The sequence below is a fragment of the Oryctolagus cuniculus genome, chromosome 16 (assembly GCF_964237555.1).
Source record: "Oryctolagus cuniculus chromosome 16, mOryCun1.1, whole genome shotgun sequence".
NCBI lineage: Eukaryota > Metazoa > Chordata > Mammalia > Lagomorpha > Leporidae > Oryctolagus > Oryctolagus cuniculus.
The window spans coordinates 53,270,856-53,292,460 of record NC_091447.1 but is presented as its reverse complement, the minus strand read 5'-3'; the positions used below and the strand labels follow the sequence as shown (position 1 = coordinate 53,292,460).

Sequence of the window (21,605 nt, the reverse complement as noted above, 5' to 3'; positions counted from 1 at the left end):
CTGAAGCCAGGAGCCAGAAGCTTCTCCCAAGTCTCCCATGTGGGTGCAGGGGCCCAAGCACTTGGCCATCCTCTACTGCTTTCCCAGGCCACAGCAGGGAGCTGGATCAGAAGTGGAGCAGCCGAGGCTTGAACCGGCGCCCATATGGGATGCACTGCAGGTGGTGGCTTCACCCGCTCCCCCCAATGGGATGCCAGCACTGCAGGTGGTGGCTTCACCCGCTCCCCCCAATGGGATGCCGGCACTGCAGGTGGTGGCTTCACCCGCTCCACACTGCCGACCCGGACACAACTTTCTTGCTGTGCTAGAACACACCCGGGGAAACTTGGTGCATCAGCCATGCTCAGGTGCGCAGCGCATTGTGGGCGCATCCTTGCTGACGCCCCGCCTCCCCCCACCCCTTTCCAGAGCCCTCTGTCTCTCTCCGCTGAGCCCAGCTCCCCCTGCCGTCCCCTGCCCCCGTCTCTTGGCATCTGACTGCCCTGGATGGAGCGTGCCGGTGGGATGCTACAGCGTTTGTCCTTTCTGGCTGGCTTATTGCGCCGAGCATAAGGTCCTCGGGGTTCACCCACCGTAGCTTGTGTCAGAGCCTCACTTCTTTCCAAGGCCCAGCCATGTTCTGCTGTGTAGATACAGAGGCAGCAACACACGGTGCGCCACCACAGGGCTTGCGCAGGTGTGCAGAAAATTGGGATTACAAGGCAAGTTTATTTTGGTGTAAAAAATTTGGAAATCCATGCATTTTCCCCACAATATGCATTTTCCATGGACTTCCTGCATGTGTGCAGGTGTGCACTACGGTACACGCATGAGTGTATGTACATGTGTGTGGGCAAACATGCATGTGCCCACGTGTGCATGTGTGTGGACGCATTTCCTTTTTAAAAGATTTATTAATGTATTTGAAAGGGAGAGTGACAGAGAGCTAGAGAGCCAGAGGCAGAGAGAAAGAGAGGTCTTCCATCTGCTGGTCCACTCTCCAAATGGCCACAACATCTTGAGCTGGGCCAATCCAAAGCCAGGAGCCAGGAGCTTCTTCCAGGTCTCCATGCTGGTACAGGGGCCCAAGCACTTGGGCCATCCTCTACTGCTTTCCCAGGTCATGGCAGAGAGCTGGATTGGAAGTAGAGCAACCGGGTCTCGAACCAGTGCCCATATGGGATACTGGCACTGCAGGTGGTAGCTTTACTCCCTATGCCACAGAACGCCAGCCCCATGTTTTCCTTTTTTAAGATTTATTAATTTATTTGAAAGGCAGAGTGACACAGAGAGAGGAAGAGACAGTGACACACACACACACAGAGAGAGAGAGAGAGAGAGAGAGAGAGAGAGGTCCTCCATCTGTTTGTTTACTCCCTGAACAGCCACAGTTGCTGGCTGGGGCTGGGTCAGGCTGAAGCCAAGAGCCTGGGACTCCAGCCGGATCTCCGGGGGCCTAAGCACTGGACCATCTCCCGCTGCTTTCCCAGGTGCATTAGCAAGGAGCTGGATTGGAAGCGGAGACGCTGGGCCTTGAACTGGCACTCATGGGATGCCAGCATGGCAGGCGGCGGCTTCCGTCTCTGTGCCACAGCGCCCGCCCCTCCTCTTCTTCACCAAGTCCTCTACTGGACACTCCCACCTCTGGCAGCTGGGAGTGAGTGTGCAAGCCCCTGCTTTCAGTTCTGCCGGGGGCGTTACCCAAGCCCTTTGGGGTGCCCAGGTATGGTCCACGTGCAGCTCGGATCCCCGGACACAGCTGAGTTGGTGCCCCAGGGTAAGGTGCGGCCTGCAGGAGAGGAGGAGGCGTCTGGCCGTGCTGTTTTGACAGATCACGTAAACTCGGTGATTAATGGAATGAGAAAGCAGGAAGAATGTCTTTCATTTAAAAAAAATAAATAGAGCCTTCGTGGCTGCGTGGCTTTATTTTCAATTAAAAGGGCCTGATTTTGTTTCTGGGAATGGTTTTAATTTGGATAAATGGTTCAGTCTGGGAGCCACATGCCAGAGCCTGTGGTCTGAGTGCTGTTCGGGCGGGGGCTCCGCGGCCGCGTTCTCGGGGACCCACACTCCTGGGACCTGCCTTGCTCTGTGAATGGCGCTGCGGCCTGAGCCGTGCTGGCGGCTTCTCCCAGCAGGACGGGCAGGCGGCCGCGCCGCGCTGCCCTTCCGGGCTGGGCCGGTTAATCTTTACCCTCGGAGGACGCATTGGCAATTCCCAGGCAGGAATGTCCACAGGCAGGCCCTGGCTTTTTCCTCCCTTGGAACACGTGCACCAGAGTGACTGCCGTCTCTTCCGACGTGGGCATTTGTAGAATCGGTGGGATTTGCAGGCAGGAGGAGGAGGGGGCCCGGCGGGACTGCAGCCCCCGGGGGACCTGGGGGTGGGGTGTCGGCGGGGCTTCTTTCCAAGGGGATGTGGGGTGGACGGGGTGGAGGAGTGAACCCAGGGTGGCTTCCTGGTGGAGGGAGAGTTTGGGCCAGGGCTGGGGCGGCCGCCGTCTGGTGTGGCTGCCGTCTGGCGTGGCCGCCGTCTGGTGTGGCCTAACAAGTGGTTTGCAGCAGCCAAAGGGGATGCAAAGATGGGAGACGGGACCTGCTGCCATTAATCAGGGCTCAGAGCTCCTGAGAGCCTGGCCTGCTGTTTGCAAAGTGGGCTGTGGGCTCCTCCACCTGGGCCTGGAGCGAGCTTGGGCGGTGGCAGATGGTGGGGGCGCACCCCACAGGGGAAGGACCGCCCCTCCAAAGTCGCTTGGCTGGAGGGCGCCGGGACGGGGAGCCCTGAGCTCCTGTCCTAAGACAGGACAGGTGGGGGGCCTTGGCTCTGGAAGTCCAGCCCATGTCAGCTTCGTGTCCCGAAATCCTGGGCCCAACGTGCACCTGACCTCGGGGCAGCCCTGGGGGCGCTCCCTGTGCATCTTGGGGAATGTGCCCGTTTCTCACAGGGAGCAGATGCTGTCTGGGTGAGTGAGCGAGTGGCGGTGCACAGAGCCCACTGCACTGGTGGTGGACCTATTGCCGCTCCTCCCCCCCCCAACAGGGACAGGCAGCATGGAGAGCCCCTGCCCTACACATGGTGCAGCTCTGTGAATGATGCCACCCTGCCCTCCCCCGCCGGGGCCCTGACCTCTGACCTGCGCCCCAGACCTGCACCTAATGCTAAGTGCAGCCTGGCCCGTGTCCCTTCCAGAAAATTCCACCTGTGCTTTTGCTCAGGCCGGCTGGGCGCCTCCTGCCGACCTGAGTTTGCAGTTGCTGGGGTGTCCGAGCAGCCCCTGGCAGTGGGGCTGACCCTTGCTAGACTGGGACAACCCCCTCCGTGGGGTGGCTGGGACCCGGCACACGAGGGCCAGCGCAGAAACTGTGGCCGGCTGTGTGCTGACGGGGCTGGCCGTGCGCTGGAGCCACTCCGTGCTGACCTTGGCCCCAGACGTGTTTGTGAGTGGGGTTCCTGGTGCGTGTCCAGCTGCGGCCTGTCGGTGCTGAGTTCAGCTCTGTGCCCCGTCCTGTTCCGGCTGAGCCCCAGACAGATGCGGCTTCTGTTTCTGTGCCAAGAGGCACTGGCCACTGAGCTGGGGCAGACAAAGACCGTGGATCTACTGTGATCCCAGTGTCCTGTGTCCCCTTGACCCCTGGACGCCTGCCTGTCCTTCCATCTGCGCACACACAGGCCGCTCGCTGTGTCCGTCCCTCTGTCTCAAAGTGCCAGGTGGCTTGGAAGGCCCCCCTCTGGCCGCTGGAGAGGGCACTGGGCCTCCCTGTTTGCCCCGGGAGCTGGCCCTGCAGGAACAAGGTGGCGGGCACACTTACCCCTGCTGCCTGCTCTCTGTGGCCCTGCGACGGTCTCCCGACAGCTCTGAAGGGCTGCTAAGAGTGGACGATGTTGGGGGGGGCACCTTGCTGAGCTCTGGGGTGCCGGGGGGCACTGTGCCCCCAGGGCCCTCTTGAGGAGCCTGGGGGTTGCTGCTGTGTCTTTCCTATTGTCTGTAGTTGTTCACTTCCGGGGTGCTGGACCCAGAGGGTCAGCCCGAGGGCCTCCACACCAGGCCCCTCCCTGCCCACCAGACAGAAAGACTGGGACGGAGAGGGGCTGTGGGGCCTCCCAGCCACGGGGGGGGGTCCCCTTCCAGGTGGTCTGGGTGGACACACCCCCACACTCCCTGTCCCGAGGCTCTTCCGTGAGCTGTGCACTCTGGGACTGTCTCTCCTCCCTGAAATCTGGCCTCCAAGGACCAGGTCGAGGGGTCTTATTTCTTCAGCAGGGTGAGGGCCCTGGGAGGGGGCGCGCGAGAGCTGAGGGCCCCCAGGTATGGCGTCTGCCGTCCCCTGGATGGCCAGGGCCAGCCTCCCAGGCTGACGCGGGAGGACACAGCACCCCCACCCTCCACGGAAATGGTCCAGAAGATCCTTGTTCCTAGGAGGGGGGGCTCTGCACATTCCAAGGCTTCCGTGCCGTTTTTAGGGCTACCATTTCCTTCTCAAAAATGATCTGTGTGAGAGGCACAGAGACGCAGAGAGGGGGAGCTCCTGTGTGCTGGTTTCACTCCCCACGCGCCCACGGCAGCCGCCTGCTGGGGACGGAAGCCAGGCCCCAGGAACTCAATCCAAGTCTCCTGTGTGGGTGGCAGGGACCCAGCCCCTGAGCCCTCCTGCTGCTCCCCAGGGTCTGGGTCCGCGGGCAGTGGAACCCGGGTGCTGGGATGTGGGAGGCGGGCCCCCGGGGGAAGCCTGTCCCAGGCGACCGGTTCTGGCCGGTGGGGAGAGCCGTGTGCCCCTTCTTACAGATTTGAGCATCTGGCCTCTGAGCAAACAGCCGAGTTTCTCATCCCAGTGTGGAGTGCTGGGGGCGGATTCCGCTAGGACCCCCAAAGGCTGCCGGACGGGCGCTGCCCACCAGGCTGCTGCTGCTCTATGTTCCTGCAGCACCGAGGATCGGGCGCGCCCTGCAAGTCCTTTGGGTGTTCGCAGAACGGCCCGGGCGGAATCTCGGCTAACGCCGGGGGAGGGGGAGGGGCGGGGTGGGAGGGACTCGTGGCCATGGCAGGCGTCCACGCCAGGCTGGGGAAATGTCACTTCTCCGCATGGCCCGGGGCTCCTCGGATCACGTTCACCACTGGGACTGCACGCCCGGAAGGCAGCGGCAGAACCGGGAGTGATGGCAGGGCCTGTGTGAGAACACTGCCCCATGCTGGATCCCCCGGGGCTCGGGAGAGCAGGCCCCGCCCATGGCCAGTGTGCGGGGGACAGCGTGTCTGGGTCCGAGGTGTGGCCTGGCCATGAGCCACCTCAGCCCCCTGGAGGGCCGCGCGTCATCTGTGGGCCTTCGGCCTCAGCCCAGGGTCACGGGGTGCAGCTCGCGCCCGCCGCCTCGGCCTGGGTTCCCGCACCCTGGCCTCTGCTTCTGCTGCAGGAGTGTGCGTGGCACAGCACAGCTCCGGGCGCTCAGGCTGGCCGCAGGAAGGGGCTGCTGTGGGCTGGGGAGGAGCCCTGTGTGGGAGACCCCTTTGTCACCTGCTTCCTTCACTGCCCCTCCCCCATCTGCCCGTGCAGCTGGGTCCGGGTGCACGCGGTGCTCCCCAGCCGTGAAGGGGACAAGGCTCAGGACGGGGGGCGGGGGCGGGGGCGGGCGCTGGCCGTGCCCTCAGCGTGGGCTTGCAGGGTCGGGGCCTCCGGGGCTCCGGGTCCTGCCGGCTGCACCTCCCAAGGCCAGGGCTCCAGGCAGGGCTGCCTGCTGGTCACCGCCTTCTTGCTCTCTCCAATCCAAGGCCACGGTTTTCTGAGACCCGGCCTTGCCCGGACTGAGCGGCTGCGGTGCCGGCTCAGCAAGGGCTCAGCAGAGTGCGGGGGGTGCCCCCAGGATGCACCTCGCCAAGGGCTCGGCGTGCGCTGCCTGCGTGGGGCCCGGAGCTTGGGGGGCAGCTGGCAGATGCAGGCCTGGCACGAAATGTCGGAGAGCAGAGCGGCCAGTCCTGCCCTTTGCCTGTCTCAGAACGGCCTGGTGTGAGTCGCGCTCTCTGCTGGGTTCTGACAGTGTCGTCGGGATCTGGGGCCGGTAGCCCTGGGGTGTGGGAGGGGCTGGCTGGCTGCTGCCCCGGTGCCACGCTGCTCTGGTCACAGCATGCAGTACCTCAGTGAGGAAGGGGTGAGGAGGACCACAGGCCGAGTCAGGCTGGCCACCTGGGCCACCACGTGTTGGTCCCATTGTCACCGGCCTCTCCGAAGTCCCAGTCACTGAGGGACTCCTCCTGAGTAGGACATGAGGAGGTGGGGGGTCTCTATCATCGAGGGGTTGGGGGGTCTCTATCATTGAGGGGCTGGGGGGGTCTCTCCATCCCCGAGGGGGTCTCTATCATCGAGGGGTTGGGGGGGTCTCTCCATCCCTGAGGGGTCTCTATCATCGAGGGGTTGGGGGGTCTCTCCATCCCCGAGGGGGTCTCTATCATCAAGGGGTTGGGGGGGTCTCTATCATCGAGGGGTTGGGGGGTCTCTATCATCGAGGGGTTGGGGGGTCTCTCCATCCCCGAGGGGGTCTCTATCATCGAGGGGTTGGGGGGTCTCTCCATCCCCGAGGGGGTCTCTATCATCAAGGGGTTGGGGGGGTCTCTATCATCGAGGGGTTGGGGGGTCTCTATCATCGAGGGGTTGGGGGGATCTCTCCATCCCCAAGGGGATCCCTATCATTGAGGGGTTGGGGGATCTCTCCATCCCCGAGGGGGTCCCTATCATCGAGGGGTTGGGGGATCTCTCCATCCCCAGTGGGTCTCTATCATCCAGGGATTGGGGGGGCCTCTCCATCCCCGAGGGGCCTGGGGCATATCCTGGGGCCTGGGGGTCAGGGATGTGGGGTGTCCCCTGGTGCCGGCTCACACCAGTCCATCTTCTTCCCTCTCTCGGGGGTCACGCGGAGCTCAAGGCCTCGGCTGCTGCAGGCGGCCTCTCCCGGGCCGGGTGGGGCTCCTGTTCCGTGCTGCAGGACTTCGGTCTGACGACGTGGAGAGGGGCTGCATACAGCACGGGGCAGCTTGCTGGGTGGATAGCGAGCTTGGGGAAGAACTCTCGGCGTGCAGGAACCCGGTTGTGTCCTTGGCTTCTGTTTGCAGGGTTGTCTTTTGCCTTCCTGCCGCGTTTGCTTCGTCTGCCTCCACCTGCTGTGAAATCAAAGTCCTGCACGTCGGGCCTCGGCCTGCGTCTTCCGTGGAGCAGGACCTGTGCTCGCATCCCCCGCCCTCAGGGTCAGGATCCCACCCGGAGACTGCACGCAGCTTGAGTGACACCGGCTAACGTGCAAGCCCCGCCCGCCCCGTCCCCTTGGTGCCCCAGTGTGGTCTGTGGTCGCTCCTTGATGTAATCAGAGCTCTGTCAGGCTCTGCGCTTTGCACAAACTCTCCTGTCTGAAGCTTTATTTTTTTATGATGTTGGCTTGTTTTGAAATTTCCAAAGGCTTTTTTTTTTGTGAATTAAATTTCATTCTTGGTGACAGCTTGCAGGCAGGTGTAAGGTAAATACAGAGAGTGCGTGGACCCTTTATCCAGTTCCCCTTGAACAACTGCACAGCAGTGCAGGAGGCAGACCTGACAGGTGCAGTTCCCGAACATTCTAGAACATTCAGCAGGGGCCCTCGTGTGGCCGCGGTGTAGCCACTCCACCTCCCCCCATCCCGTCCTCTCCATAACCTGGTAGCCCCAACCTGCTGTCAGCCTTGTGCTTCTGTCGTCTGTGCTGTGTGGCTGGGGAGCCGTAGGCGGCTGGCTGCCGGAGAGTCGCCAGGGTTGTCGTGCCTGTCGGCTCCTGTGTGCTGCCGACGGAAGCGCCAGGCAGTGCTTGGCCACGTGCTGCCGACGGAAGCGCCAGGCAGTGCTTGGCCACGTGCTGCCGCAGGCCGCAGCTTTGCTGGTGAGTCGTCCCTCCGTGCACACGGCATGCTCTCCAGGTGAGGCGTCGTCTCTGGCCCAGGTCTCCGCCACGTTTTGTTACCATTCCACCCAAGTGTTTCCCTTCCTTCTCCCTGTGGCTGTGAGCGGTACTGTGCTTTTGACACTGTGTGCCTGTGTTTGTCACTCGTGCCTAGAAACACAGCCGGCGACGTCGTCTGTCTGCCTGGTTTCCTGAGATCCTGCTGACTCGTCTGGTCGATTCCTGGGTCCTCCTGTCCTCTCCTCCCGGGAAGGCCTGGGGCCAGCGTCCTGGGGGGGGCACAGTCTGGGGTTGCTGGCTCCTGTCTTGTCCTCCCCCTCAGGATAAGTGGCCTGTGCCGGGTGTTGGTGCGTGTGAGGAGGCGCCGTGTGCCTCTGTCCCTCTGCTGGCCAGCGCCCTGTGGTCACCTGGGTAAGACTCCCGTGGCCATCGGCGCCAGCACTACTGTCTGTACCTTTGAGCACCCTGCTTCCTAGTGGATTTTCCTCGAGGAATTAATATCCCAGAGCGAGCGCGGAGGCACAGGGGCCACAAGGTGGTCACGTCCGCGCCAGTCCCCGCCCCCGGCACCTGCAGCTCGCCCCGTCCTCGCTCTGCGACCCTGGGCGAGGAGCAGACTGTGCGTTACAGCAGTGCTCAAGTGAGGTCACACCGGAAGGCCGTCGGTGAACAGTCACCCTGGAGTGACACCGTAGGAGTCAGGGCTCAGGCCACGCAACATGGGCTCCCACAGGGTTGTGTGGGGTCACACGAGGTCAAGGTGGATCTGGCTGTGGCTGTGAAGCCCCTAGCGAGGAAGACGAGGCTGCATCCACGCCCCTGCATGGGGAGTTCGTTGTGGCGAGGTGGGGTTGCTCATGCCCCTGGCGCACCAGGTCTGTGCACTGCCTAGAAAACTCAGACACTCGGCTCCCACAACCACAGCACCTTCCAGACTCCCGGGGGCGGCCCTCGATTGGCGGGCGTCCCCCAGATGGCCGCCCTGTGGCCTTCCTGTGTGTGTCTCCCGAGGCAGTGCTGCTCTCTCGAGTCCCTGCTGTCTGTCCTGCTAGGCCGATCTCCGGTCCTTCTTCCTGGTCACCCGTGTCCTGCTGAGGATGCCAGGGCAGCCAGGGCCTGCAGTGCGCTAGGCTGGGGGTGGGGGAGAGGAAGGAGCAGGTGCAGCGGTAGGCAGGAGCCCAGTGGGGAAGCCTGAGGAGGCTGGGTCTGTGGGACGGTGTGGGCCTGGGCGGAGGCACAGAGCCGTCTGTCCTCTCAGGAGGTGGGCTCCTGTGCCTCCTGCTGGAGCCCCTCTGCCCCTCTGGCGCTCTCCGGCCCCGGTCCCCGCCTCTTCCTCTCCATTCTCTGCACAGCCCTGCGGGTGGCAGCTGGGCCACTGCCGCGCACCAGAGCACTGGCGGAGCTCACCGGGCAGATGTGGCTAAGACAGGGCGTCACACGGACACCTCTGCCCTTCCTCTCCGTCCCCTGGGGAGGCGCTGGCCCATTATTAAAATCCAAACACGCATCCCCGGCTCTGTGTGTCCAAGCGTGCATTAGGCCTGGGATCGGAGAGTGAGTCCAGGTCCAGAGTCCAGGGAGGTGGGAGCTGCTACTTCTGTGTCTGCCTCTCTGAGCCTTGCTGGGGCTCCCTCGGGGAGGTCTGGGCGCTGGGAGATTTGCCTCTGGTTTTCCTGTGCCCGGCTCCAGGCGAAGGCTCTCGGAGGTCAGGGAGGTGTTGCTGTGAGGGCGGCATGTCTGTGCCCCGAGCTGGGTTGCCCTCCAGGTGTGCGTCTTCTGGGGCAGCCAGGTGCTTGGAGAGGGCAGGAGGGCCGCGGGCCTGGGCGGGTCACAGCCGGCACCTGCGTGCCGCCCCCTCCTCCCCTTCCCTGCGGGGGGGGGGGCACCTGTCCTGGGAGGCCGAGGGCATCTCGTCCCAGTTCTCTCGGCAGGGAAACAGGAGCCCGTGAGGATTCGCAGGCAGGCAGGCGAAGGCAGAGGAGGCTGGAGCCCAGGTCCTTAGGGGGAGACTGTTGGAGCCCCTTCTCCGTCCCTGTCCCTGAGGGACCTCTTTCATGTGGGGCGCGGGGAGGGGTGTGGACCCTCTGTGAGTGTCAGGTCCGCCTCGGGGCTGGAGGGGCTTTGCTTCTCGCTGGTGGGTGAGCAGAGCAAAGCAAACAGGCGGCCGGCCGAGGAAGGAGGAAGCATTCCTGGCGGGGATTACCTGGGAGGTGACTCCGTCCCTTTGATCTCGGAGCACCTGGCTTGCTGCGGCTTGTTCCTATCGGGACAGCAAATTCCCTTCCCTTTCATGCTGGGAACCCACACCAGGTTCTGACGCTGGGGGGTGCCGGCTTCCTCATGCCGCCTGCAGGACCTGCCGCCGCGCCCGGAGGACACTGAGGCTCTGCCCGGCCCAATTCTGCTTCTTGGGCCCCGCCGAGGCGGGTCTGATAGGCTGGCTGGTGGGCGGGAGGATGGACGGGCAGTCGGTGGACGTGGCCTGCTGCCTGCTCAGCGCACACTCCCGGAGGAGAAGGTCCACACGGCTCCACTGAAGGTGTTCCCGGCTGGCAGGGTGGCCGGGCTGTGCACACCCGCAGGGCTCGGCGCGGGTGGGGCTGCCTCCTGGTCAGCCTTGTGCGGCCCCCACCTCCCCTGTTCTTGGTTCTCTTGAGACGGAGACCCAGGGCAGGGGCGGGTCGCTCAGCCGTGTGCCCCAGGACTGCCAGTGCCACTCCTGCCTTGGGAGCCGGGCCGGGTACCAAGGACGTGAGCAGCCGCCCTGTTTACTGAGTGCCAGCGGGAGCCCCTGGGTCTGGAAGTGCTTGGGGCACCGCCTGCAGCTGTGTCCCCTCACCCCCAGGCACGGCCACCCCCACTCCTGGGCTGGGCAGCGACACCAGGCAGCCAGCAGGCAGAGCCCACATGGAGCCCTCTGGGGGGCGGAGCCTCCCACAGCGTCCACATCAAGGTGTGGGCCTTGCGGGTTCAGGGCTTCAGATCCTGGACTCGGACCCCAGACCGCAGGCTCCCGGTCCTCAAAGCTCCAGGGTGGGCAGGACACGAGTGGCCGCGGGGGCAGGCAGGAGAGACCCCTGTGTGTCTCAGAGTGGGGGCCTCCTTTGTTCATTAAAGAGAACTTTAGGCGTTTTGAGGTATGAGTGTCTGCAGGGTCCACCGCACGAGTGGTGTTGACCGCAGCCTGTCATTGCCCAGCGTGGGGGACGTTCCAGGGATGACCCCGGGGCAGCAGGAATCTGAACAAGGGCCTGACAGGTGGGGCACCACCTGCTCACCGCCACCTGTGCAGGTGTTGTGTTTGGGCACATCTGCGTGTATGTGTGCATGCGTGTACTGCTGCGCACACACATGTAAGCAGCACGCATGCACGTGTGCCTGGGTGTGAGTACATAGTGTGCACATGCATGTGTGCACATGTCGGTGTGTGCATGTCTGTTTGTGTCTCTGTGTGTATCTGTGTGTGTGTCTGTGTGTGCTTGTCTCTGTGTGTGCGTGTCTGGGTGTGTGCATGTCTGTGTGTGTCTCTCTGTGTGTGTATCTATGTGCTTGTGTGTGTGTGCGTGTGTGTGCATGTGTGTATCTGTGTGTGTGCATGTCTGGGTGTGTGTGCATATCTGTGTGTGTCTGTGTGTGTGTATATCTGTGTGCGTGTGTGTGCATGTGTCTGTGTGTGTGCGTGTGTGTGTCTGTGTGCGTGTGTGCATGTCTCTGTGTGTGCATGTGTGTGTCTGTGTGTGCATGTGTGCATGTCTCTGTGCGTGTGTGTGTGTCTGGGTGTGTGTGCATGTGTGTGCGTGTCTCTGTGTGCATGTGTGTGCGTGTCTCTGTGTGTGCGTGCATGTGTGTGTGCGTGTGTGCGTGTCTCTGTGTGTGTGTCTGTGTGTTCGTGTCTGTGTCTCTGTGTGTGCGTGCGTGTGCGTGTGTCTGTCTCTGTGTGTCTGTGTGTGTGCATGTGTGTGCGTGTCTCTGTGTGTGCGTGTGTGTGTCTGTGTGTGTGCGTGCGTGTGCGTGTCTGGCTGTGTGGGTGTGGCCTTTCGTTTCTGAGGTGGAGGTGGAGCATGGTTGGGGCTGCTGTTTTTTCTTGTTCCTCCAGGCAAGCTGTTTCTCAGGCACGTGCGGGCCCGACGGCTTTCTGGCTGGCGGGAGGACTGGGGGCCCGCTGCTGAGCGGTCCCGCCGTGGTGCAATCCCTGCTTTGTCACGGCCTGCCTTGCAGCCACAACAGCCCGAGGAGAAGAGGAGCGAACGGGGGGCGGATCAGGTGTTGGGAGGATGTGCGGGGAGGGCTGTGTGTGGGTGACCACGCAGGGGGACCGTGCTGGGCCTGCTCAGGGCCTGTGCAGGCACTTCCTGTGTGGGGAGAGCCCTCCAGCCTCTCGCAGGCAGGGACGGCTCCCACGTCTGGCGGGGCGGGCCCTCGGCCTCTTGGCAAAGACGCACTGCTGAGCCCGGGCTTCCCAGGCCGCGGCCGTGCAGGCTCTGCAGGCGTGAGGGTCCCAGTACCGGGTAGTCCATTCCTCGGGGCTGCTCCATCCTGGCTCCTGTCTTCCCGCCCTCCAACACACACGTGTGCGTGTGCATGTGTGGGCATGGCTATGTACACGTGTGCACGAGCAGATGTGGGCACGTGTGTATGTGTAACTGCATGTGAACACGTGTACACACAGATGTGCGTGTGTGTGTCTGCTGTGTGCGTGAGTGCCTGTGTGTGCACGTGTGTGTGCGTGTGTTCCATGTGTTGGCTCGTTCCACTGTCCCTGTTGGGGGCCGTTCTTGCTGTTTCCCTCGGGTGCCGTGAGCAGGCCCGCGGCCTGCACGTGGGGGCAGTGCACATGTGTCTGTCCCAGGGCACCAGGCCTGTGCCAGCGTGTTCAGTCACATCTCGCGCTTCCTTGCTCAAACCCTGTGGCCACGTCCACTTCTGTCCGAGTCTCAGGCCGAGCCCTCCCCTTTGCCAGCCGCGAGGCCCCGGGAGCTGCCCCTGCAGGCCCTGCCCCGTGTCTCCCTGCTGCATCTCGTGTCCCAGCTGGCTGGTGGAAAGGGGTCCAGTTCCCACCGCCTTTGTCTGCATGCTTAACTTTTACGAAGGCCTAGGAGCCCCCGCGCTCCCTGCTCTCCGCACACACCGGCCTCATCATGGCCCCCGCTGGCCGCAGAGCCCCGGGGCGGTACGCATGTCTTTTCCCGCCTCCTTTGGCCATCATTTGGAAAACAGGGCTGCGTCCTTCTGATTGGCAGGCCTTGGAGCAGGCCATGGGGGGCCGAAGGGGAGGCTGGGGTGTGGGGCGGCGTCTGAGGCCCAGTGGGGCGTCAGTCATTCATCACTCCGTGAGTCCTTAGCCCTGCCCTCACGGACGTGACCTCCCCATGCCGTGCCTGCTGGACAGCGTGCTGGGTGAGGGGTGGGCGCTCTGTTGTCCGTAGGGTGGCACTCAGGCGCCCTGGAGGCCGTGGCATCTAGCAGGAATTTGCAGAGAGGAAGAGAGGAGGACAGTGGGGGAAAAGCTGGAGGCTCGGCGTGTGCAAGTGTCCCGGGGCAGCGGCTGGCTGGACAGGTTGGAGCACAGGCCCACGTGCTGGAAATAACACTGGGTGCGTTTACGACCGTGGGTTCCCAGGGCAAAGGCGGGTTTTGTGCTGGGACACGGTCCTCCTCCGACGTGTGTGTCGAGAAGCGCCGTCAGCCTGGCCTGGAGTGGAGACACTCCGTCCGTTTATCTGTGGGTGGAGCAGGCTGATGGGACGGGAGACCAAGGAGCCTCTTGGGATTTCCCTCTGCCCCTGCCACTCCCACCCCGACTCTTGGCTCATGAATGCCGCCCCCGGAGCCTTCTCTCTCTTTTCCCTGCCCCCTCCCACCCAGTAACCCGGAACCCCATGAATGGCCAGATGAGCCGGGGCTGGGCGGCATTGTAAACCAGCTAATCAGAGATTCAAAGGGCAGCAGATAGGAGGCCAGCGCATTCCAGAGGCCCAGCCCAGGGCCCGACCTTGGGTGTGGCCCGGGACACAGTCACCTTAAAGCCTGGCCTGTCGCTGTTGTCGATCCACTTGCTTTCTGAGGCCGAGGGCACCCGCGTGCTGGCACACATGAGCTTTATAGGCTGGGTGGGGGCCCCAGACACGGAACCGGCGCAGGACGACAGCCATGGGGCCACGCCCCAGGCCAGCGTCTCTTCCCTGCTCCCCTGGGGACGGGGGTCTGCAGCAGGGGCTCGGGCTGCTTTGTTGCCCAGTAAGGGCGGTGAGAAGTCCGTCACACGCTTCAGTGACGTGTTCCCACGTGACGCACGACAGCGAGGACACGGGCCAAAGCCCTCCCTCCTGGGTGGGCCTGGTGCACAGGGGAGGCTGGGAGCAATGGGATGCCAGAGTTTTCCTCCAGCGACGCCTGGGTCCTGAGTGCAGTCCTGCTGTGCTGTGGCTGTGCTGAGAGTGACTCGGGTAGGATGCTTCGGGCCTAAGCGTCAGCCCGTTGGCTGTGACAGGGAAGCCACGCGCCCAGCTTTGAGTCCCGGGTTCCACGTGCCCAGCGCACAGCTGGTGTTCGGCTCCTCCCTGCGCTCAGGTGCCTGCCACTGTGGGGCCTCCTGATGTGGCTGGGCTGTGTCCCTGGCAGTCGGTCGTGCCTGGGAGTCTTGGCCTGTCCAGCGCCTCCATAGGCCCCACGGCGTCCCCCTGGCATTGCCACCAGGGGGCATCACCCCGTGTTCTGGGAGGCCCCGTCCTGGTTGCCGGCCAGGGGAGCTGGGCCTTGCCCGCCAGAGAGGCCACCTCGCTGCTGCTGTCTGGGCGTCATGGAGGTTGAGGTTTCCTTCTGTCCCAGCATCGGTCAGGAGCGTGCCTTCCATGTCCCGCGAACGTCTCGGATTAGGTTGGGTGAGCGAGGTCGGGGGTGCTTCCGGGGCAGGAGCCTCGTGTCCAGGGCCGGCCGAGCAGGTCGCTGCGGGGTGGCAGGCCAGGGCTGCTGGCTCCTGAGGTTGAACGCGGCGGCATGGAGTGCTTGGCGCCCGTGAGCCTGGCCGTGGTGAGACCGGAGCCTGCGAGGTGCCCTGGCAGTGGTGGGCTCGCAGCCTCCGTGTGAGGCAGATCCTGGGGCGGGGGGGGGGGTGTCTGTGCAGTGGGAGTGGCCCCAAAGGTCTGCTCCCACCCCTCAGCCCTGCCCTCTCGCCTCCCTCCCAGGAATGCAAAGGTCCCTAGGAGCAAATCCACTGGGTGCTTTATTTTATTTTAAAAGATGTGTGTATTTATTTTAAAGGCAAAATGACAGAGACAGATAAATCTCTTCCATCCACATGGCCGTACCAGCCAGGAGCTCTGTCTGGGTCTCCCACGTGGGGGGCAGGGCCCAGGAACCTGGGCCGTCATCCGCTGCCTTTTCGGGAGCATTAGCAGGGGGCTGGAAGGAAGCGGAGCAGCCCCGGGGGAGGGGGAGGGGTGGGGAAGGGCTGCCCAGGCCTGGCTGCTGACCGGCCAGGGAAGGCCCCTCCGGCTGCAGTGTTGGGGACGCTGGGGGAAACACTGCGGGTGAGCCCTGGGAGGGCGCTGGTCTCCCTGTGCACTGTCACTGTAGTGATGAAGGGGAGCCCTTCAGTCTGTGAGAGCGGCACCAGTCCCGCCGCCCGGCTCCGCTCCTTGTCCGGGTCTGGCCCTTAGCATGGCTAAGTGGCTCAATACACCCTCTTCTCTTAGAGAGAGAATGAGTAACAGCAGGTTCAGGGTCCGCCTGCCTACAGCAGGAAGCCACCTCCAACCAATTCCTCCTGGTGGCCGTGGGCAGCGCAGTGCCCGACCCTTGATTGCTGGTCCCTGGTGGAGCCCAGAGAGAGCAGGGCAGGTCTCGTGTGCAGGGAGCTTGGTCACGTCTGGGGACCGTCTGCCCGTCACCAAATTCAGATTCCTCCCGCTCGCTCGTGGGGTGCTGGGGCAAGGTTGGGGGAAGAGCAACACCCAAGGCCACGCTTTGAGCTCGACTTGCAGACGCTGCTGTGGGCCTGGTCTTGGGTGAGACGCAGGGCTGTGAAGTGAACGTGACACAGATGTGTTCTCAGGGACTCCTCGGTCACCTGCGGGACCAGGATGCACCAGGAGGGGCACGCGTGCAAAAACTAAGGCTTCCGCACAAACGGCATGCGTGAGGACGAATGGACAGAGGAAGGGGAGCAGTGAGCAGAGGGGAGAATGCAGAGGATGCCCCGTGCTGGCGGGAGGGGAACTGGCACCAGAATGGCGTCGTTGAAAGTGGAGGGCAGCCTTGCTCCTCGCCGCGGAAGCAGACGGAGGGATGCTCGGAGCCAGACCTGAGAGCGGATGGGGGCCTGGAATTCGCACATGTGTTAGCCATAAAGGCCTGGCCGGGCCCACCCAGGCCGCCCTCCGCGTGGCAGGCATTGGAGTTGAGAGTGGAGCTGCGGATCAGAGGCCGGAGCCCTGGCTCCACAAAGGCTGAGCTGGGGGACACCGGGGTCCTGAGAACTGCTGGGGGCTGGCCTGGAGCCAAGGCCCGGAGGACCCCCCTGCTGGGGCGCGGGCACTGCAGGGCAGGGGCTCCTGCTCACAAGAGGCTTGGACACCTCCATGTTTTAAGCATTTTTTTAAAAATTTTTCTAAGAAACTAGACTTTGCCATAGACCTATTTTTAAAAAAGACTTCTTTATTTATTTGAAAGGCAGAGAGAGAGACAGAGCTCTTCCATCCGCTGGTTCACTCTCCAAGTGGCCACAGCGGCCAGGGCTGGGCCAGGAGCTCCATCCTGGTGTCCCGCATGGGCCGTCCTCTGCTGCCTTCCCGGGTGCCTCAGCAGGGAGCTGAGCTGGAAGCAGAGCGGCCGGGGTCTCTGGGGTACGGGATGTGTGAGTTGTGGGTGGTGGCTTAACCCGCGGTGCCACAACACCGGCTCTCCGTGGAGTCTCCTGTAGGAAGCCTGGGTGTGCTGCTCCAGGGAGGGCGGCCATGGGGACCGCGGCCTGCAACCCCACCGGCCCTGGGAAGGGGCTGGTCTGGCCGTGGCTTTCCTACGGGACCCTCCCACTGCCCAGACTCCTGGGTGCTCCCCATGCAGCTGCGTACCTCCTCCACGGCAGCTCTCGCATTTCTTCTAAAATGCTGTGTGCGTGGGGTGGGTGTTCAGCTCAGCAGCTGTGGGACACCTACACCCCACCTCCAGGTGCGTGGGTCAAGTTCTGGCTCCTGCTCCTGTGCACCCCCCAGAGGGCAGCAGGCCATGACCCACGCACCTGGGGCCCTGACCCCCACGTGGGACACAGTTCGGTGTCCGTCTGCCTCAGTCCTGGCTGTTGGTGGTTTGGGGAGTGAATCAGTGGGTGCGAGATCTCTCTCTCTCAGGCATAAATAAGTGCACCATACGGGCAGGCCCCCGGGACAGGCGGCCCTCCTGCGGGTTTGCTTTTGGTCGCCCTCGGTCCTCGTGTCCCGCAGCGAGGCCGGCTGGTTCCAGGGCAGCCTGTGGTCCTGCTCCCCACGCCCTGCTGGTGAGGCAGTTCCCGGGAGGCTGGCGGGGTCCTATCCCAGACTGAAAACTCGCGCAAGCCCGGGAGCCCGCCGGCCCGCGCGCGCGGAGGCCTGAAACCCTAGCGGGGCCGGGCGCTCGTTGCGGGCCCAAGCGGCTGCAGGCGCTGCCCAGCCCGGCGGGCGGCGTCCCCGGGGCTCCGCGGCGCTGCGGGCGGGGCGGGGACGGGGCTAATTCGTGTCAGATGCTGGGCGCCGCGCGCGGGCTTTTGTTCCCGGCGTCCGACTGCCCGTGGCGGGGCGCGCGCGGCCGGGCCCCGCCGCCACGAGCCCTCCAGCCTCCCGGGCCGCCCACCTTTCCCCGGGCTTTCCGCACGCGCGGCGCCGGCCACCTCCCCTGCGCGGACCGCCGCTCCTGAAGGCCCGCGGGCGCCGGGGCGGCCATGAGGCTGCGCGCCCTGACGCGCGGGGCCGGGACGCGCCGGAGCCAGGTGAGTGCGGCGCGCGCGGGGCCGGGCCGCACGTGGACCGCACCGGGCGCGCTCGCTCGTGTCCGCGGCGTGCTGTGGGTGCGCGCGCGCCTGCTCGCCCACGCGTGTGTCCCCGGGAGCGCGCGTCCGTATGCGCGCAGGGCCGGTGGGGCTGTGGTCGGAGCGGGGCTCCGGGCTCCACTCCTCCCCCTCCAGCGTCTCTCGGAAGCGCTTACTCCGCTGGCGTGGAGGTGGGACGCGGGCCTCGGCGCGGACTCGCTGCCTCGAAGGTAACGAGCGGCGTCGCGGCGCGCGCAGGTGGGCTGGGGCCGTGGCGCCCGGGGTCCCCGGGACAGCTCCTGGCCGAGCCCACGGGGCTGGGGACTCGCCCCGGGTTCAGCGGTAGCCGCTTCCCACGGCAGGGCGTTTGCTGCGTTCGTCCCGAAACTTTTGCGCGGTTCCCGAGAGCGCAGGTCACCAGAGCTGTCCCTGCGCGCCCGCGCTCAGCGCAGCGCGGGGCGGGCGGGGGCCGGGAGGGCTCTGCGGGCCCGGGCCGGGGTCGCCGCTTCCGCCCCGGTTTGCTCCCCGTCGGTGAGGTGTCTGATCAGGCCCCGCCTCTCGGGGTCGCTCCCGCAGGCTGTCCTGCTGCCCAGGGCCACCCGGGACAGCGCAGCCGGCACTGCCGCCTCCACTTCAGCGCGGGGCCTGCAGCGGCGTCTGCGGTTTTGCGTTTGTCTGCGTGCAGCTCGCTCCCTCGGGCAGCTTCTTCCTCACCAGCGGAGGCCCTGTGAGAAGCTGCACTAATTGCTGTGCCCCTCAGGGGGTCCCCCAGCCTGCGGGCTCCTCTTCCTGCGTCTCCCTGCTCACAATTACATGCAATTTAGATTCCTGAGCGGGGCCTGCTGGCTGCTGGAGAGGCCGGACCAGGTGGAGACAGGGCGGTGTGGCCAGATGTGCTTGCGCCGGCCCCGTTCCCTCCCTGCCGGTCCCCTCCGAGGGGCTTCTCGCTGCACCAGCGGGCAGGGGAGCTGCGGGGAACAGTGCCTCTTTCTCGCCGGGGGCAATAAAGGTATTTGTAAGGAGGAAAAGGCCAGCGCGTTCCTCCTTGGCCCGCACACTGTGGCCGATTCATTCGGTCCACAGACGTTCATTGAGGGGCCACGGCGCGCTGGCTGCCAGGCACCGAGGACAAAGGGGCCCGGGCCGGTGTCCTGCCTCCAGGAGGCTGCAGTGGGGTGCAGGGCGAGGCCCAGCTGGGGTGCTGCTGGACAGGGCCGTGAATGGCTGCCCCTGTGAACGCGGGGCTGGGGGGGAGACCAGCCCGAGCCCCACATCCCTGCTGCGTGGGCTGCCCAGAGCTCGCCGTCCCCACTTGGGCCACACGCTGCTGCCGACAGGGACACGGATGCGCCCTGCTAACACCGGGACCCCCGTGACATTGGGCACACAGCGTCTGCTCTCAGAGAGTCTGGTTTCTGCCGAAAACACAAGAGTGAGAGGGCTACTTGCGGAAGCTCACGGAAAAGTGAGGTTGAAAAGTAAGTTGAATTTGGTCCAGACTGTTTTGAAATCTGTGTGTAGTTTTGATTTTTTTCATAATACACATTTTTTCATGAACTTTTTGAAGTATGCATGGATTTTGAAGTAATTTTTTGCACAAAATAAGCCTGTAGTGTAGTTCCAGGTTCTGGGAGCCCTTTGAAGTGGAGCCCCACGGAACGGTGGGCACGGGCTTGGCGGCTAATTGGAGTCACCTGGGGGAGCTTTGGGCCCTCGCCAGGGGTCTGGCTCCGCCCCCAGTAATCTGATTTAATTGGTCTGGGACGGAGCTGAGGCTGAGCTCCTTATAAAACTGTGCCTGGGGCGGGCATTGTGGCACAGCGGGTTGAGCCGCCGCCTGCAACGCTGGCATCCGTGTCGGCGTGCCGGTGAGCCCTGGCTGCTCTGCTTCTGATCCAGGTCCCTGCTAACGAGTCTGGGAAGGCGTCAGGAGGGGTCCTGGTGCATGGCCCCTGCTACCTGTGTGGGAGACCAGGAGGCGTCTCCGAGTTCTGGCTTTGGCCGGGCCCAGCCCTGGCTGTTGTGGGCATTTGGGAAGTGAATCCGTGGGTGGAAGATCTCGCTCTGTCTCTCCCTCTCTTTGTCATTCTGCCTTTCAAATACATTCTAAAAAAATACAAAATGAAACAGCAGCAGTGCTCAAGTGCTTCTTATGGACTGGCGTTTGTCTCTGGTCAGGAGCTCTCCTAAGAGGCGGGAGGGGTTGAGAGAGGCGACTTGCCCAGGGCCCCCGCGATTGGACTGCAGGTGGCAGATCTGACGTGACGGCTTCTGCCTGCTTCAGGACACTTTCCCTAGTGGGACAGTCTGCACAAAAGCCCGAGCGGATGTGGTTATTGACAAGGCCACTGCAGGACTGAGGTGGGGACTAGAACCGGGGATGACAGGGAGCTACAAGTTGCCCGCCTTCCAGGCAGCTTGAATGACAGTGGGGAGACCCAGGCAGTCCCAAAGCTCGGGCATGCTGGCGTCAGTCCTTGGCCAGTCCCGGCTCCTGGGAGTGGCTCGCGGAGGCCAGCTGGAGGGGTGGACGTGCCGGGCTAGTTATGTCTGCCGTAGTGGGGGAGTGAGGAGCTGTGTGCCTGTGCCAGCATCGGGGAAAGGGGGAGTAATTAGATCTCAGAGGAGAATTTGCTGTGTTGCAAGTTAGAACGCGGTGTGTTTATTCAACACCTTGTCTTGTTAGTTTTGTAGGATGCCAAGAACACATTTAAAAATATTTAAATTAATTTTAATTTTACATGTAAGGAGGGGAGAGATGGATTCCACCTGCTGTTTCACTCCCTAAATGCCTGCAACAACCAGGGTTGGGTCAAGTGAATGCCAGGAGCTCTGAACTCAATCCAGGTCTCCCACGTGGGTGGAGGGAACCCAAGTACTGGAGCCTCCCAGGGTGTGCACCGGCTACACACACACACACACACACACACATCTCTGCCTCTGGATTTTGACTTAGATTGTGTAGGATCTCTCGACAGTTTGGGAAGAGCCTGATCTTAATTCTAGTGAGTCTTCGGCCTGTGAACATCTCTTCGGTTCCTCGGGTCCTCTTTAATCTCTTCTAGCGTTTTATAGTTTTTACTCTCTAGGTTGTTCATACCGATTGTCAGATTTATCCTTGAGTATTTAATGGTTCTAATGCTATCTTGTTTAAGATGTATTTATTTATTTGAAAGGCAGAGTTGGGAGAGAGAGAGTGAGAGAGAGAGAGATCTTCCATCCACTGGTTCAGCCCCCACGTGGCCGCAACAGCCAGGGCTGGGCCAGGCTGAAGTTAAGAGCCTGGAGCTCCGTGTCGGTCTCCTATGTGGGTGGCAGGGCCCGAGCACTCAGGCGCATCAGTGGGGAGCGGGACGGGACGTGCAGCAGCTGGGCCCCCATATGCGATGCTGGTGGTGCCGGCGGCTGTGCCCCTGCTGCTGCTCTACCTGGCGATGATCTTGGGGTTTCCGAATGGTCGTTGCTTGTGTGTAGACTTTGTGTACTGACCGTGTGTCCCTCACCTTTACCAAGTCCATTTGTAGAATCTGTGGGATTTCTCCAAGCAGGCAATCGGATTGTCAACGATGGAAGACAGTTCCCTGTCCCCTTCCAAGCCTGGTGTCCCTTGCTGCTGCTTGCTGATGGCACTGGTCAGCACCTCTGGACATCTGGGGAGAAGTGTTGACTGGGGACACCATTGTCTTGTTCCTGAGCCCAAGGTCCTTCTGTG

The 21,605-nt window shown here is 63.3% G+C and overlaps 1 protein-coding gene across 7 annotated transcripts in view; it reads left to right on the top strand.

The window, feature by feature from the left end:
- The window catches only part of TNS3 (tensin 3), a 188,445-nt gene that overhangs the window by 6,814 nt on the left and 160,026 nt on the right, over positions 1-21,605 (top strand). Inside the window, exon 1 of one of the 7 annotated variants that reach the window (XM_070059447.1) lies at positions 17,704-17,854. The exons of 5 other annotated variants lie outside the window; for them this stretch is intronic. In XM_070059447.1, coding sequence (XP_069915548.1) covers positions 17,807-17,854 — 48 coding nt within the window. In that variant the 5' untranslated portion in view covers positions 17,704-17,806. Of the gene's footprint in view, positions 1-17,703; positions 17,855-19,180; positions 19,372-21,605 lie in introns of those variants that run through there. One more of the 7 variants, XM_070059449.1, reaches the window with a different exon arrangement.